Source organism: Dromiciops gliroides, chromosome 2, assembly GCF_019393635.1.
Source record: "Dromiciops gliroides isolate mDroGli1 chromosome 2, mDroGli1.pri, whole genome shotgun sequence".
Taxonomy (NCBI): Eukaryota; Metazoa; Chordata; class Mammalia; order Microbiotheria; family Microbiotheriidae; genus Dromiciops; species Dromiciops gliroides.
In genome coordinates, this window is record NC_057862.1 from 676,154,060 (window position 1) to 676,166,101 (window position 12,042).

Below are 12,042 nucleotides of genomic sequence, written 5' to 3' on the forward strand. Positions count from 1 at the left end.
TTGGCAATTGATTTATATTGACTAATCTTCTTTGGGAAATGATAGTAACTTGTGTCAATGTCCATTCCTCCTATAATTCCCCATGTTTCATTTCAATAGTTATATAATTAATTGAGACTGAAATTAATTGAATTGTACACAATACCTTTTTCATGTCTATTATTTCTTCTAGGTTTTTCTCCATTTTTATCTTTACTCTCGCAAGTCAATGATCTAACTATATAACAATAGCTAACTCAGGAATTATTCTCACATCAATAATGAGTCATTTCCTGCTTCTTATAATATAATCAATTTTATTTTTTATTATTGTGATTGGGGTAGAAAGTTAATCAGACCATTCCTAATCAATGATTTTCTCCCAGTCTAGTTGATGGAATCATAGTGGGGAAAATGGGTAGGCAATCAAGACAACAAAATATTAAGGTCATAAACAAAATGCAAAGACATATCTTAACTGCTACTCCTTTATAAACTATGCAGAAGTTCTATGATCAAAAATGGATGGGAATTAGAGTAAAGATAGTAATTGAATAGCTAGTATCAGTCATGAAGGGTAGCTATGTGGTGCAGTGGATAAAGCACTGACCCTGGAGTCAGGAGGACCTAAGTTCAAATCCAGTCTCAGACACTTCACACTTAATAGTTGTGTGACCCTGGGCAAGTCATTTTACCTCAATTGCCTCAAACTCATACTAGTCTTTTGCAAATACTTATCACATGTTTAATCACATTTCGGGCACATAGTAGGTACTTAAGAATGCTTGTTGACTGTTTGTTGAGCACTACAATATGAAATGACTGCCTGCACCATGAAATGATTTTTCTTTTTGTCTCAAATACATGATAAAACCAATTCCTTTATTTGTCTCTCCAAGGAGAACCTGGAAACCATGCTTCCATTCACCTACATCTTCTTTTTGTCTTCTGGTCTCATTTATATCAAGAATGTCAAGGCTGATACAATTCAGTTTTTCTTGATATTGAAGAACTATGTGTTGCTCACTCACAACTCCCACCCATCACTGTTATGCTTAGTTCTGGTTTTTGAGATCAAATGAAACATGTAGGTGAAGGTAAATTTCTCTTCTTAGAACCTTTTCTAGAAGAACAAATGCCTAGTCCCCACTCTGGGCCCCCCAGCAATGTATTATGGTGACTTAAACATAGGGCTTCCTGTCATCACCACAGATGCTTTCATTCCATTCATTCCCATAAGCCCAGAGCCAGGTTCCACCTGGTTACATGCTACCTCAGTTGTCAGTAAGAGGAGGACAGGATCTGGGCAGGGCCAAGCACAGATGGGGTGTGAGAGAAGGATGTAAGGATTCCATTTCCCTTTTTTTCAATTGGAGAATAGGAGAATGGATGATGAGGCCCTGTAGGGTAAACAGTATTTAGCACCCACAGTGCCCTACTTTCTCCTCTTTCAAAAGCAGCAAGACCTGAAGCCATTGCTGATCCTAACTGTGAAGCTGGTCCCTTGCGCCTGCCCTGAACCGCAGGCTTAGGCCTGGAGGAGAGGAAATTTAGAGACTGGAATCCATCCTATCGGATCACCAGGAAAGAGGTCCAACACATCCTGGAAACAATGAACTGTGGACTTCTCCAAATGAGAACCCAGAGGAAGAAAGGACCCTTCGTCTCTTGGCTCTTCTTTCTGGGGATGTTTGCTCTGGGGAAGACCCAAACAGGTGAGTCTGAGGGAATACAGGGAGTGGAGATTGACATCAGGAAGGCCTCCCCAAGTAAGGGAGTCAGTCTCCAATATCATGGGAACTTCAGAGCCCACTCTTGGAGAGTTTCTGATTGTATAGGAAAGATCCCTTCACTGCTGTGGGAAACGTCCAGTGCAATGAGTCAGTCAGCAAGCATTTATTAATAACTCCCCATGTGCACTTCATTGCACTGTCCTAAGTACTGAGGATACAAAGAAAAAAAGCAAAACTAGTCCCTGCCTTGTAGGAGGTTATATTCTAATGGGAAAGATACTGGATTTGAACTCAAGTCTTCCTCATTCCAGGTCCAGCACTCTGTCCACTGTGCCACCTGGCTGCCCATGTATACAATTCCATAATTTTTTTAAAATGAGGACTTGAAGCACGGAGGTAAAGTCCAGAAAAACTTCACCTTGTCCAGTGCCCTTTCCAGCATCTGTGTGTCTCTGTCTCTGTCTTTCTCTCTCTGTGTTGGTCTCTGCCTCAGTCTCTCTGTCTATCTCTGTCTATCTCTGTCTGTTTCTCTGTCTCTCTTTCTGTATGTCTCTCTGTCTTGTTCTCTGTCTCTGTGTGTGTGTCTCTGTCTTGTTCTCTGTCTCTCTCTGTCTCTGTCTCTGTCTCTTTCTGTATGTCTCTCTGTCTCTGTCTCTGTCTCTCTCTGTGTGTCTCTGTCTTGTTCTCTGTCTCTCTCTGTCTCTGTCTCTCTCTCTCTGTTTCTCTGTTTCTCTGTCTCCGTCTCTCTTTGTGTGTTTCTCTGTTTTGTTCCCTGTCTGTCTCTGTCTCTGTCTCTCTGTCTCTGTCTATCTCTGTCTGTTTCTCTCTATCTCTGTCTCTCATTTCTATAAAATCTACTTTACTGTAGGATGTGGAGATTTTGGTATACAAGTGGATAATTCTAAGCCCAAGCCTCATTAAAGCTTTTTTTCAAGCTAACCCACAAATTCTACCTTAACTCTATTCCCTACTTCCCCTTCCTGCTTCTCTCTCAGGAATCCAACAGAACTGTTTCTCATAGCTCCTTTGGTGGCTTTGGAAAGTCCTTCTTTCTGGTCTCAGTCAGTGCAGTAACTAGGGCAGGAGGAAGAGGATCTTGTACCAGGGCAGACATAGAGTAGGTTGTGTGTATGTGGAGGGAAGGGTACTTCCTCTCCATAGAAACTACTGTTCTTGCACATTCTCTTAAAGTCTCCAACAAATCCTCACTACTATGCAACACAAACACCCCTTACCATAATGCCCAGGGTCGGGTAGCCCTCTACTCTGTGGATATATATGCTACTCCACCCTCCAAATGAGCCCTCCAGCCTAAGACTTCCTATTTATAGCTCCATCTTCAATCAGGTCCATGTCTGTGTAGAGTCTGATCTCATCAAAATTATATGACCGGGGCAGCTAGGTGGCACAGTGGATACAGCACTGGCCCTGGAGTCAGGAGGACCTGGGTTCAAATCCAGCCTCAGACACTTGACACACTTACTAGCTGTGTGACCCTGGGCAAGTCACTTAACCCCAATTGCCTCACCAAAAAAAAAAAAATTATATGACCACTGGCTGGAGGATATTCCTGTAATAAGGCAATTCCTCTATTGAGTACATAGCCTGGAGTAGGGATCCAGGAGAGTCTGCTTGCTCTTCCTAAGATTATACAGGCATAGTTTTAGAATCAGAAGGTACATTAGAAGTCACCAAGTCTTCCTTCATGAGAAGTCCATGAGGCCCAAAAATGTCAAGTGACTTACCCAGGGTCACACAGCAAGTAAGTGTCTGCAGCAGGCCTTCCTTATTCCAAATCTAGCTCATGATACCACACAGCCTCAGTGGAGCTTCCTCTTACTAATGACTCCCTAAGAATTTCATGGGATCAGAGATTCCAAGCTAGAAGAAATATTAAAAGTCATCTAGTCAGGGAAGCTAGGTGGTGCAGTGGATAAAGCACCGGCCCTGGACTCAGAAGGTCCTGAGTTCAAATCCGGCTTCATACACTTGAAACTTACTAGCTTTGTGACCCTGGGCAAGTCACTTAACCCTCATTGCCCAGCAAAAGAAGAAGAAGAAAGTACATCATGCAAATCTTCCTGGTCAATGAAAATATCAATCAATCATGTTGAAGCCCTCATTGCCCCATATTAAAAAGAAAAGAAAATGCCTTTAAAAAAAGTCATTTCAGTCTTCTGGACCCTTGGTGACCCCATTTTCTTGGCAGAGACCCTGGAGTGGTTGGCCATTTCCTTCTCCAGCTCATTTTACAGATGAAGAAATTGAGGCAAACAGGACTAAGTGACTCTCCCAGGGTCATACAGCTAAGTAAATGTCTGAGGCTGGATTTAAACTCTAGAAGATGAGTCCTGGCACTCTATGCACTATGGCGCCACCTATCTGCCCAAGATAGCATAGTGGAGGGGGAAAATCCACTGGATTTACAGTCATACTACTTGGGTTTGAATCCTAGCTCTGACATCTATGAGCTATATGATCTTGGGCAAATTACTCATCTCCATTGCACCCCAATTTCCTATTCTATAAAAGTGTTGGACTAGTGATCACTCAGGTCCCTTCTTGATCTAAATACTATGTGATATGTAGTAAAAGTATTGTTGTCCCCATTTTACAGAGGAGAAAACTCAGACTCAGAGCTTAAATGGTTCATCCATGGTCACAAAGGCAGGAAGGGGAAAAGGAAAATTCAAGCCCAACATTCTACCCATTAATTACATTTTGATTTTCAAATGAGTTCATGCATGGGGGCAGCTAGGTGGCACAGTAGATAGAGCACTGGCCCTGGATTCAGGAGGACCTGAGTTCAAATCTAGACCCAGACACTTGACACTTACTAGCTGTGTGACCCTGGGCAAGTCACTTAACCCTCATTGCCCTGCCCCCCCAAAAAAAATTAGTTCATGCACCCAAATTACTATGTGTGCCTTATATAGTATTTTAATTTTTTTACTTTGGTTTTAACCTATAATTCAATCAGTGTAGAGAATTTCCAACTTGGAAACACAGTCTGATGATGTGAAGGGACAACTTATCTGTGATTAATAGTCTTGGAGAGTTGTCCAGACTAAAGAATGGAGAAGTTAAGTGACTTACTCATAGTCACATAGCCAGTATATGTTAAAGGAAGAACTTGAACCTGGGTCTTCGTGAGTCCACAGCCTCTATTCACTACTTCCCACTTCTTTATTACAGTGACTTACCATCACTCATGTTAGTTCTGTTTAGGCTGTAGGGGATAATCTGGGAGTAGTCATTTGAAGGTTTTTCACTTCAACCATCAGAGAACTTATCTACCAAAGAGATCTATGCATATTCCCTTAAAACCCGCTTCCAAGCCTCCCTCTCTCTTCCTCTGCATGCCTCCCTCCCAGGGTCTTCCTCTGGCCCCAAAGATGGAATAGGCTTAGTCAGAGGAAGCATAGGTAGAACTGGAAAGCCACAGGTTACTCCTTTCTGGACTGTCCCCTAGAGGGGCTGCCCTCTTCATTCCCCCCTAGCTAGGCTCTCCAACAGGAAATGAAAAGGATGGGAAGGGGTGGGTGGGATGGCACATCTAGCTACAATAGTCACCCTCTCTGTCATGCAGTCCTCCACAGCCTGGAGACCCAGTTCACTGGATTGGCCATAACAGACAACCTTCCAGACATCATCATCAGTGTGTGGGTGGACGGCCAGATCTTGTTCTCCTATGATACCCAGAGCAAGGAGTTGCTAATCAAACTAGGTTGGGCCTACCCACCTTTGAAAAACAGGCTGATAGAGAAATTGAAAGAGCATCTGCAGCGAGGGGGAGAGAATGATTTGCGGCGTTTCTGTGCCTACTGGATGGTCTCTTACAATGAGACTTGGGGTGAGTTTCCTCCACCAGGGTCTTCCCTCCTTCACCCTTTTCCACCTCCTAACCACCTTTTTCTGCCTTCCTCCTGTAAAGGTGTCAAGGCTTGTTCCTAGCATGTTGGCTCAAGGACCTGTGTATTCTAGTAAATTATTGAAGTGTCTCCCCCCAGAGCCCCTCAAAACACTTTTCCAATGACCCCCCCAGAAGGATCTAATCCAGCTCCTTCCCTTCCCCCACAGAGATACAAACAACCCAGGTCACGGCTTTCTGTGAGCTGGATGAGGACATCCAAGTGGACAGCCGGATGTGGGTTGCTTTTGATGGTGAGACAGTCTGCCAGTTAGATGCCCAGAGTGAGGGATGGGTAACCAAGAAGCCAGAAGTCACACGCTTCTGCAATTATTTGGTGGACAGTGTCCAATGGGACAGGCTACTAGTAGAAGAGTGCCCGAAATTTCTGAAAATTGTCCTGGAACTCTTTCACCTAAAGGAGAATGGTAAGTCCCCAGACCCCCACACTCCCCCTCTCCAGTGGAATCACAGTCTTGCAGTTGAGAGTTGTGACTCTGGTTACCAGTCAATGGAAGAGCAGAATACAGCTGGGAACACTTAGCCTATGAGTTCCAAACAATCTCTATAGAGCTTGCTCTAAGAAGACAATGTATTTACAAGGCTAGCACTGCTATCGCTATCAAAACAACAAATCTTTTGTGCAGATCATAGGTTCACTTAGTAGGAGAGCATAGGCAGGGATGACAAGCAAGGTTCCTTCCAAGGTTGTTGTTCAGTCATTTCAGTTGCATCCAAGGCTCACAGGAAAGGTGACTTTTTGTTTATTGTTCAGTCATTTCAGTCATGTCCAACTCTTCATAACCCCATTTGGGGTTTTCTTGGAAGAGATACTAGAGTGGTTGGCCATTTCCTTCTCCAACTCATTTTACAGATGAGGAAACTGAGGCAAACAGTGTGAAGTGACTTGCCCAGGGTCATGCAGATTGTGTTATTTTATCTCTCTCTGCTCAGTTCCTAACACACTGTGTTGCATACAGGAAGTGCTTAATAGCGTTCAGTTTTTCCTAGTCATTGGTCTGTGGAAAATTTGTTTCCAGTACTCAAACTTTTGCTACCAGAAGTCCTTATTCCTTACAACCTATAAACACAGAAATGGAGCCATGATGCATCCTTGTTAAAGATAGATTCATAGAATAAGAATGAGACAGAAAGATAAAGAAAAAGAGTCAGAGACAATGATACTACTTACATCAAGGGAATTGCTTTTTAAACTTTAAAAGACAGTATAAGTTGTTATTTTAATATAATTATAGAAGAATGTGAAGATTTAGGCAGACTGCATAGGTCTCGGATAAGGTCTGAATGCCCTTCCCTCCTGAACCCCACAATGCATTAAGCTCTGTACTTTGGGCTTCATTAGTCTAACCTCCTGGAGACACACCTGACTCCTATGAGGGCCATTTGAGGGGAAAGGAGGCAAGGTAAGTGAAAAAGGATAGAACCAAGAGTTAAACCAATAAACATTTATTAAGCACTTGCTGTGTACCAGGGACTGTGTAAAGAGAAGCAAAACCAGTCCCTTCCCTTATGTTCTAGTGGCAGAGACCATACAAATGATGTACATATAAGATGCAGGGATAAATAATGAGAGAATCTCAGACTGGGGAGAAGAGGAGCAGTTATACTGGGAGAGGTCAGGAAAGACCTCTTGCTGAAAGTGGAATCTGAGCTGAGTCAAATAAAACCAAGGAATCTAGGAAGTGAACATGAGGGGACAGCATCCTGGGACATTCCGGGCATACGAGACACCTAGTGAAAAGGCACAAAGTCTGTGGTGTGGAATATCTTATTGGAGGAAGAGCAAGAAGGCCAGTGTCACTGAATGGAGGGGTAACTCAAGGAGAATATGATATAAGACTGGAAAGATGCAAAGGTGTCTTATGTGAAGGTCTCTAAAAGCCAAACAAACGATTTTCTATTTGATCCTGGAGGTAATAGGAAAACAGTGGGTATCCAGTGACCTTTCAAAATGGTAGCCTCTCTCTCTCTTCATCTGCTCCCAGAGCCCCCTGAGGTGACTGTGTCTCGCCATGATGCCCCAGATGGCAGGACCACCCTCTTCTGCACAGCCAGGGGCTTCCACCCCCGCCCCATCCTGCTCCACTGGGAAAAGGATGGGCAAATGGGCGTGTGGGGAAAGGAGAGCTCCAGTGGCACCCTCCCCAATGGTGATGCCACCTTCTACCTCCAAGTCATTGTGGAGCTCCAGCCAAGGGATCCTGGAGAGGGTTATGCCTGTGTTGTAGAGCACCATGAACTAGGGGTGCCTGCCATATACCCAGGTGAGTGACTTCTTGGAAGTGTGCAGTGACCCCAAGGGCTTATTAAAGGGCTGGCAAATGGGATGTATGTGTGGAAGGCCTCTGTAGGTTACATATGTCCACATAGGTTTGCCTAAAGGTAGTTCATCGGTGTGATGAGTAAAACTAAATCACCTTACCTGCCCCCCAGTGTAGGGGGAAACTAGCTAGGATTTACTTATAAATTAGGAGCTTCAGCAACAGTTTAGGCATTAAGCATTTATTAAAGAGTAAAGAGAGAACATGAGTCTCTGAAAGTATGGGAAAACTTGGCTCAGATCTACGAGAGAGAGAGAGAGAGAGAGAGAGAGAGAGAGAGAGAGAGCAAGCGAGCTATCTTCACCTAGCAGATTGCACTTCCCCAAAGAGAAAGAGTCTCACTCAGTTCAACCAGAAGCTCCCTGTGGGAGAGGAAGAGGGATGGTCCCCACACACAGCTCCAAGCTAATTAGCATTCAAGTCCATTAATTGACATGACTTGAAGGCAGTCCATGAATTGTGAGGCAACTTCCAGATGCTGGGACCCATGCTCTCTCAGCAAAGGGGGGAGGGGGTGCTGGTTCTCACATAGGCAATCATGAAGAGATACTTCTGAAATCTTGCACATCCCCCTCTAAGAGAGATGTTGATTCCTACCTAGAGAGGAACAAGAGGAGGAGCCATGAAGCTAGGCACTCTGCTGTCCTCAGAAAGAGGGTACCAAACCTATTACATCTATCTGCCCCCCTATATATCACTAGACTAGAAGAAATCATTTTTATATTCCAATCATTTTCCTAATCACTATCCCTAAGTTGGTGCTGAGTGCTAATTATATCCAAAGGCTGGTTCCTTCCAGTCAAGTGCTAGTTGCTCCACACACACACACACACACACAAAAAAAAAAAAATCATCACAAATAGTGAATGTTGAACATTTACATTTAGCCAAGCCTAGAGCAAAGAGAAAACAGGAGAGGTTATTCAACTTAGAATATACCAGAAAATATACAGAATGACTGAGTTCTCCCTCTGTGAGCAAAATATTTCAGCTCAACTCATAGTGTCTCCAGCATCACCCAAAAGGAAATCCCCCAAAGTCTCGGGGGATGCGAGCTGGAAATCACTTCCCAAAGTCTTTTCTCCCTATCTTTGGGTTTCTCCTCCCAAAGAAGGTTTGGAAACATGTGTGTCCTCTCTGGAAACAGAAATATCTCTTCTTTCCCAGGCTCTCATGCCAACTCCACCCTTCAGACAGGGATGTGGAATTGAATAATTATTTTCTCCACCAATGACAAGAATCTTATTCAATGCTCCAAGCTTAAACCCCAAATTACACAAATAGCATTAAAATGAACCCCGGTTCTGGGGCAGCTAGGTGGCTCAGTGGATAAAGTACTGGCCTTGGATTCAGGAGAACCTGAGTTCAAATCCAGCCTCAGACACTTGACACTAGCTGTGTGACCTTGGGCAAGTCACTTGACCCTCATTGCTCCACAAAATTTTTTTTTTTAAATGAATCCCGGTTCCCTTTTGAAAATGACGAGATAGTTGGGAAAACCTTGTTAATGGTCTCAGATTTGCTACTGAAAGACAGAGGGGCTCATAGGGCAGAATGCCTCCAAGTTCCCATTGGAGACAGTCCCATGGAGGAGACTCCACCCACTTTTGTGTCTATTGCCTCTTGCTTCCCTGCAGCACCCAGGAAAGTCACCAGAAGAAAGTCGTGGGAACTGTCTCTCGGTATCTCAGCCACTACCATCCTGCTCCTGATCTTAGCTGTGGCCGTCATCATATGGAGGAAAAGAGATGCATGGGGTAGGAACAAGTTAGATAAAGAAAGAAGCGGGAAGGGCAGATCCAAGGTAAAAAGGAAGTGTTGTTTCCAACAGCAATCCAAGGTGATATTTCAGGGACACTTTTTTGCTGGGGGCAGGGGGCAGTCAGCCATAAGCATCCCTGTGCTGGACACTGTGGGGAAAGGTCAAATGCAGAGGACCACCAGTTTCTTACCAGTCCTAGGGTGTGATGGAAAAGAGACACCTCCATCCTTGTCTTGTGGGGAAGAAGAGACTGCTCTAGGCTATGAGGAGCCCCTGTTCTTCACCCACAGGGAGATTCCAACATTATGATTGCTAGACTGGGGAAATTCCCACAGGGCATCATGTGCCACGGTCCTCAACATTAAATACAAGGCTATCTCTACATCTTTCCCTAGACAAGAAAAGGTATTTTTCTATGGTTCTCCATATCTTTCTCTATAATTCTCTCTATCTATTCCATAGGCCACAGGACCCAGGAACAGCACACAGAAGAAGGTAAGGCACATGGAGTGAGAAGGGCCAAGGGAAGAAAGCACCAGAACTGTATTTCAGGAGGTTCATTGAGGAAAGGGACATAGGGATGTGGAGCAAGGGAGAGGGAGAAGAGTATCCAGAAGGAATTCCAGAGTCTTGGTCTCTTCCCTATTTTCAACTGCTGGCAATAGATACTGGGGAGATAAGAGGATTCTAAGCATCTAAGAATTTGAAATATTCCAAACATCTCTTTCCACAATGATGTCAACATTAGAAGCATCTCCTCCTTCTTCCTTCTCTTCCTTTCCCCATTTCTCTTCTCCTTTTTTTCTTTCCCCTCTGCCATGCACAAGTTAGGGAGTCCCCCAAACTCCAGGGAGGGTATACTTGATTAAAATTCACTCCATTTCATGCCTCACATTACAAAAAGTCATCAACTCTACATAGGTCAAAGATGAAAGGAAGTCAAGTCAACCAAGATTTATTAAGCACCTACTATGCGCCGGTCACTGGGACCAAAAAAGAAAGGCAAAAATAATCTCTGGCCTCAATGAGCTTGCATTCTCATGGGGAAAACACCATTCAAACAACTACATACAAACAATATTTCATACAGTGACAGACTCAATAAATTGGAGATAATCTCAGAAGGAAGGCTCTAGGATATTTTTTTTTTTTTTTTGCAAAAAGGTGTGACTTGAGCTGAGACTTGAAGGAAGCAAGAGAAGCCAGAAGGCAGGGACAAGAAGGGCCAGCCCCCCTTTTCTTTTTTTCTTTTTTTCTTTTTTTTTTTTTTAGTGAGGCAATTGGGATTAAGTGGCTTGCCCAGGGTCACACAGCTAGTAAGTGTTAAGTGTCTGAGGCTGGGTTTGAACCCAGGTACTCCTGACTCCAGGGCCAGTGCTCTATCCACTGCACCACCTAGCTGCCCCCTCAGCCCCCCTTTTCTAGGAGACACCCAGTGAAAATGCTTGGAGTCACAAAGTGTCCTGGGTGAAAAACTAACGGGAGGCTAGTGTAAGCCTAATAATGAGATTAGAAGCTAGAGCACAGAGCTTTTAGAAGAGAATGGAAGAGGGGCAGCTAGGTGGCGCAGTGGATAGAGCACTGGCTCTGGAGTCAGGAGTACCTGAGTTCAAATCCGGCCTCAGACACCTAACACTTACTAGCTGTGTGACCCTGGGCAAGTCACTTGACCCCAATTGCCTCACTTAAAAAAAAAAAAAAAAAGAAGAGAATGGATGGAAAAGAGGTTGAGCCCTGATTGTAGAAGGCCTTCTCAAAGAACTTAGTCATGAAGAGAATGAGAGCTAGAGGAAAAGCTAGCAAGGATGGCTAGAACAAGTGAAGGCTTTTGAGCATGAAGGAGACATGGGCATGTTTGTAGACATCAAGGAAGTAGCCAAGAGACTGGGAGAGATTGAAGGTTAGTGACAGCAGCAATCATCTCCACTGGAGATGACAGGATGGAATGGGATCATTTGTGCTTATAAAAGGGTTTGCTTTGGTAAGGAGAACATGTGCCTCTTCCTATGAGATAGGGGTAAAGGAGGAGGTAATAGGGGAAGACATATTAGTGATGAGATTAGGAGGAGAGAATAAGAAGAGTTTTTAGTAAACGACCTCAGATTTTTCAATGAAATATGAGGCAAACTGAGCAGGTTGAGGAAAAAAGGACTCATAGGAGGTTTAAAGATTATTTTAAAAGTTTGGAAAGTCAGTCTTGAGTAGCAGAGGGACTCAATTAGAAAGGTATTGAAGGATTGCCTCATTTCAGTGAGGCCCAGTTGAAATTACATAATATAAATTTGTAGACCACCTGTCAGCACAGTTTCTTGATTT

The 12,042-nt window shown here is 43.9% G+C and overlaps 1 protein-coding gene across 1 annotated transcript in view; it reads left to right on the plus strand.

Annotated features, from left to right (window-relative positions):
* The window catches only part of LOC122739621 (major histocompatibility complex class I-related gene protein-like), a 42,759-nt gene that overhangs the window by 15,093 nt on the left and 15,624 nt on the right, over positions 1-12,042 (plus strand). The window contains exons 3-8 of the mRNA XM_043981286.1: positions 1,506-1,694; positions 5,302-5,565; positions 5,793-6,050; positions 7,629-7,907; positions 9,602-9,721; positions 10,189-10,221. Coding sequence (XP_043837221.1) covers positions 1,506-1,694; positions 5,302-5,565; positions 5,793-6,050; positions 7,629-7,907; positions 9,602-9,721; positions 10,189-10,221 — 1,143 coding nt within the window. The remainder of the gene's footprint in view (positions 1-1,505; positions 1,695-5,301; positions 5,566-5,792; positions 6,051-7,628; positions 7,908-9,601; positions 9,722-10,188; positions 10,222-12,042) is intronic.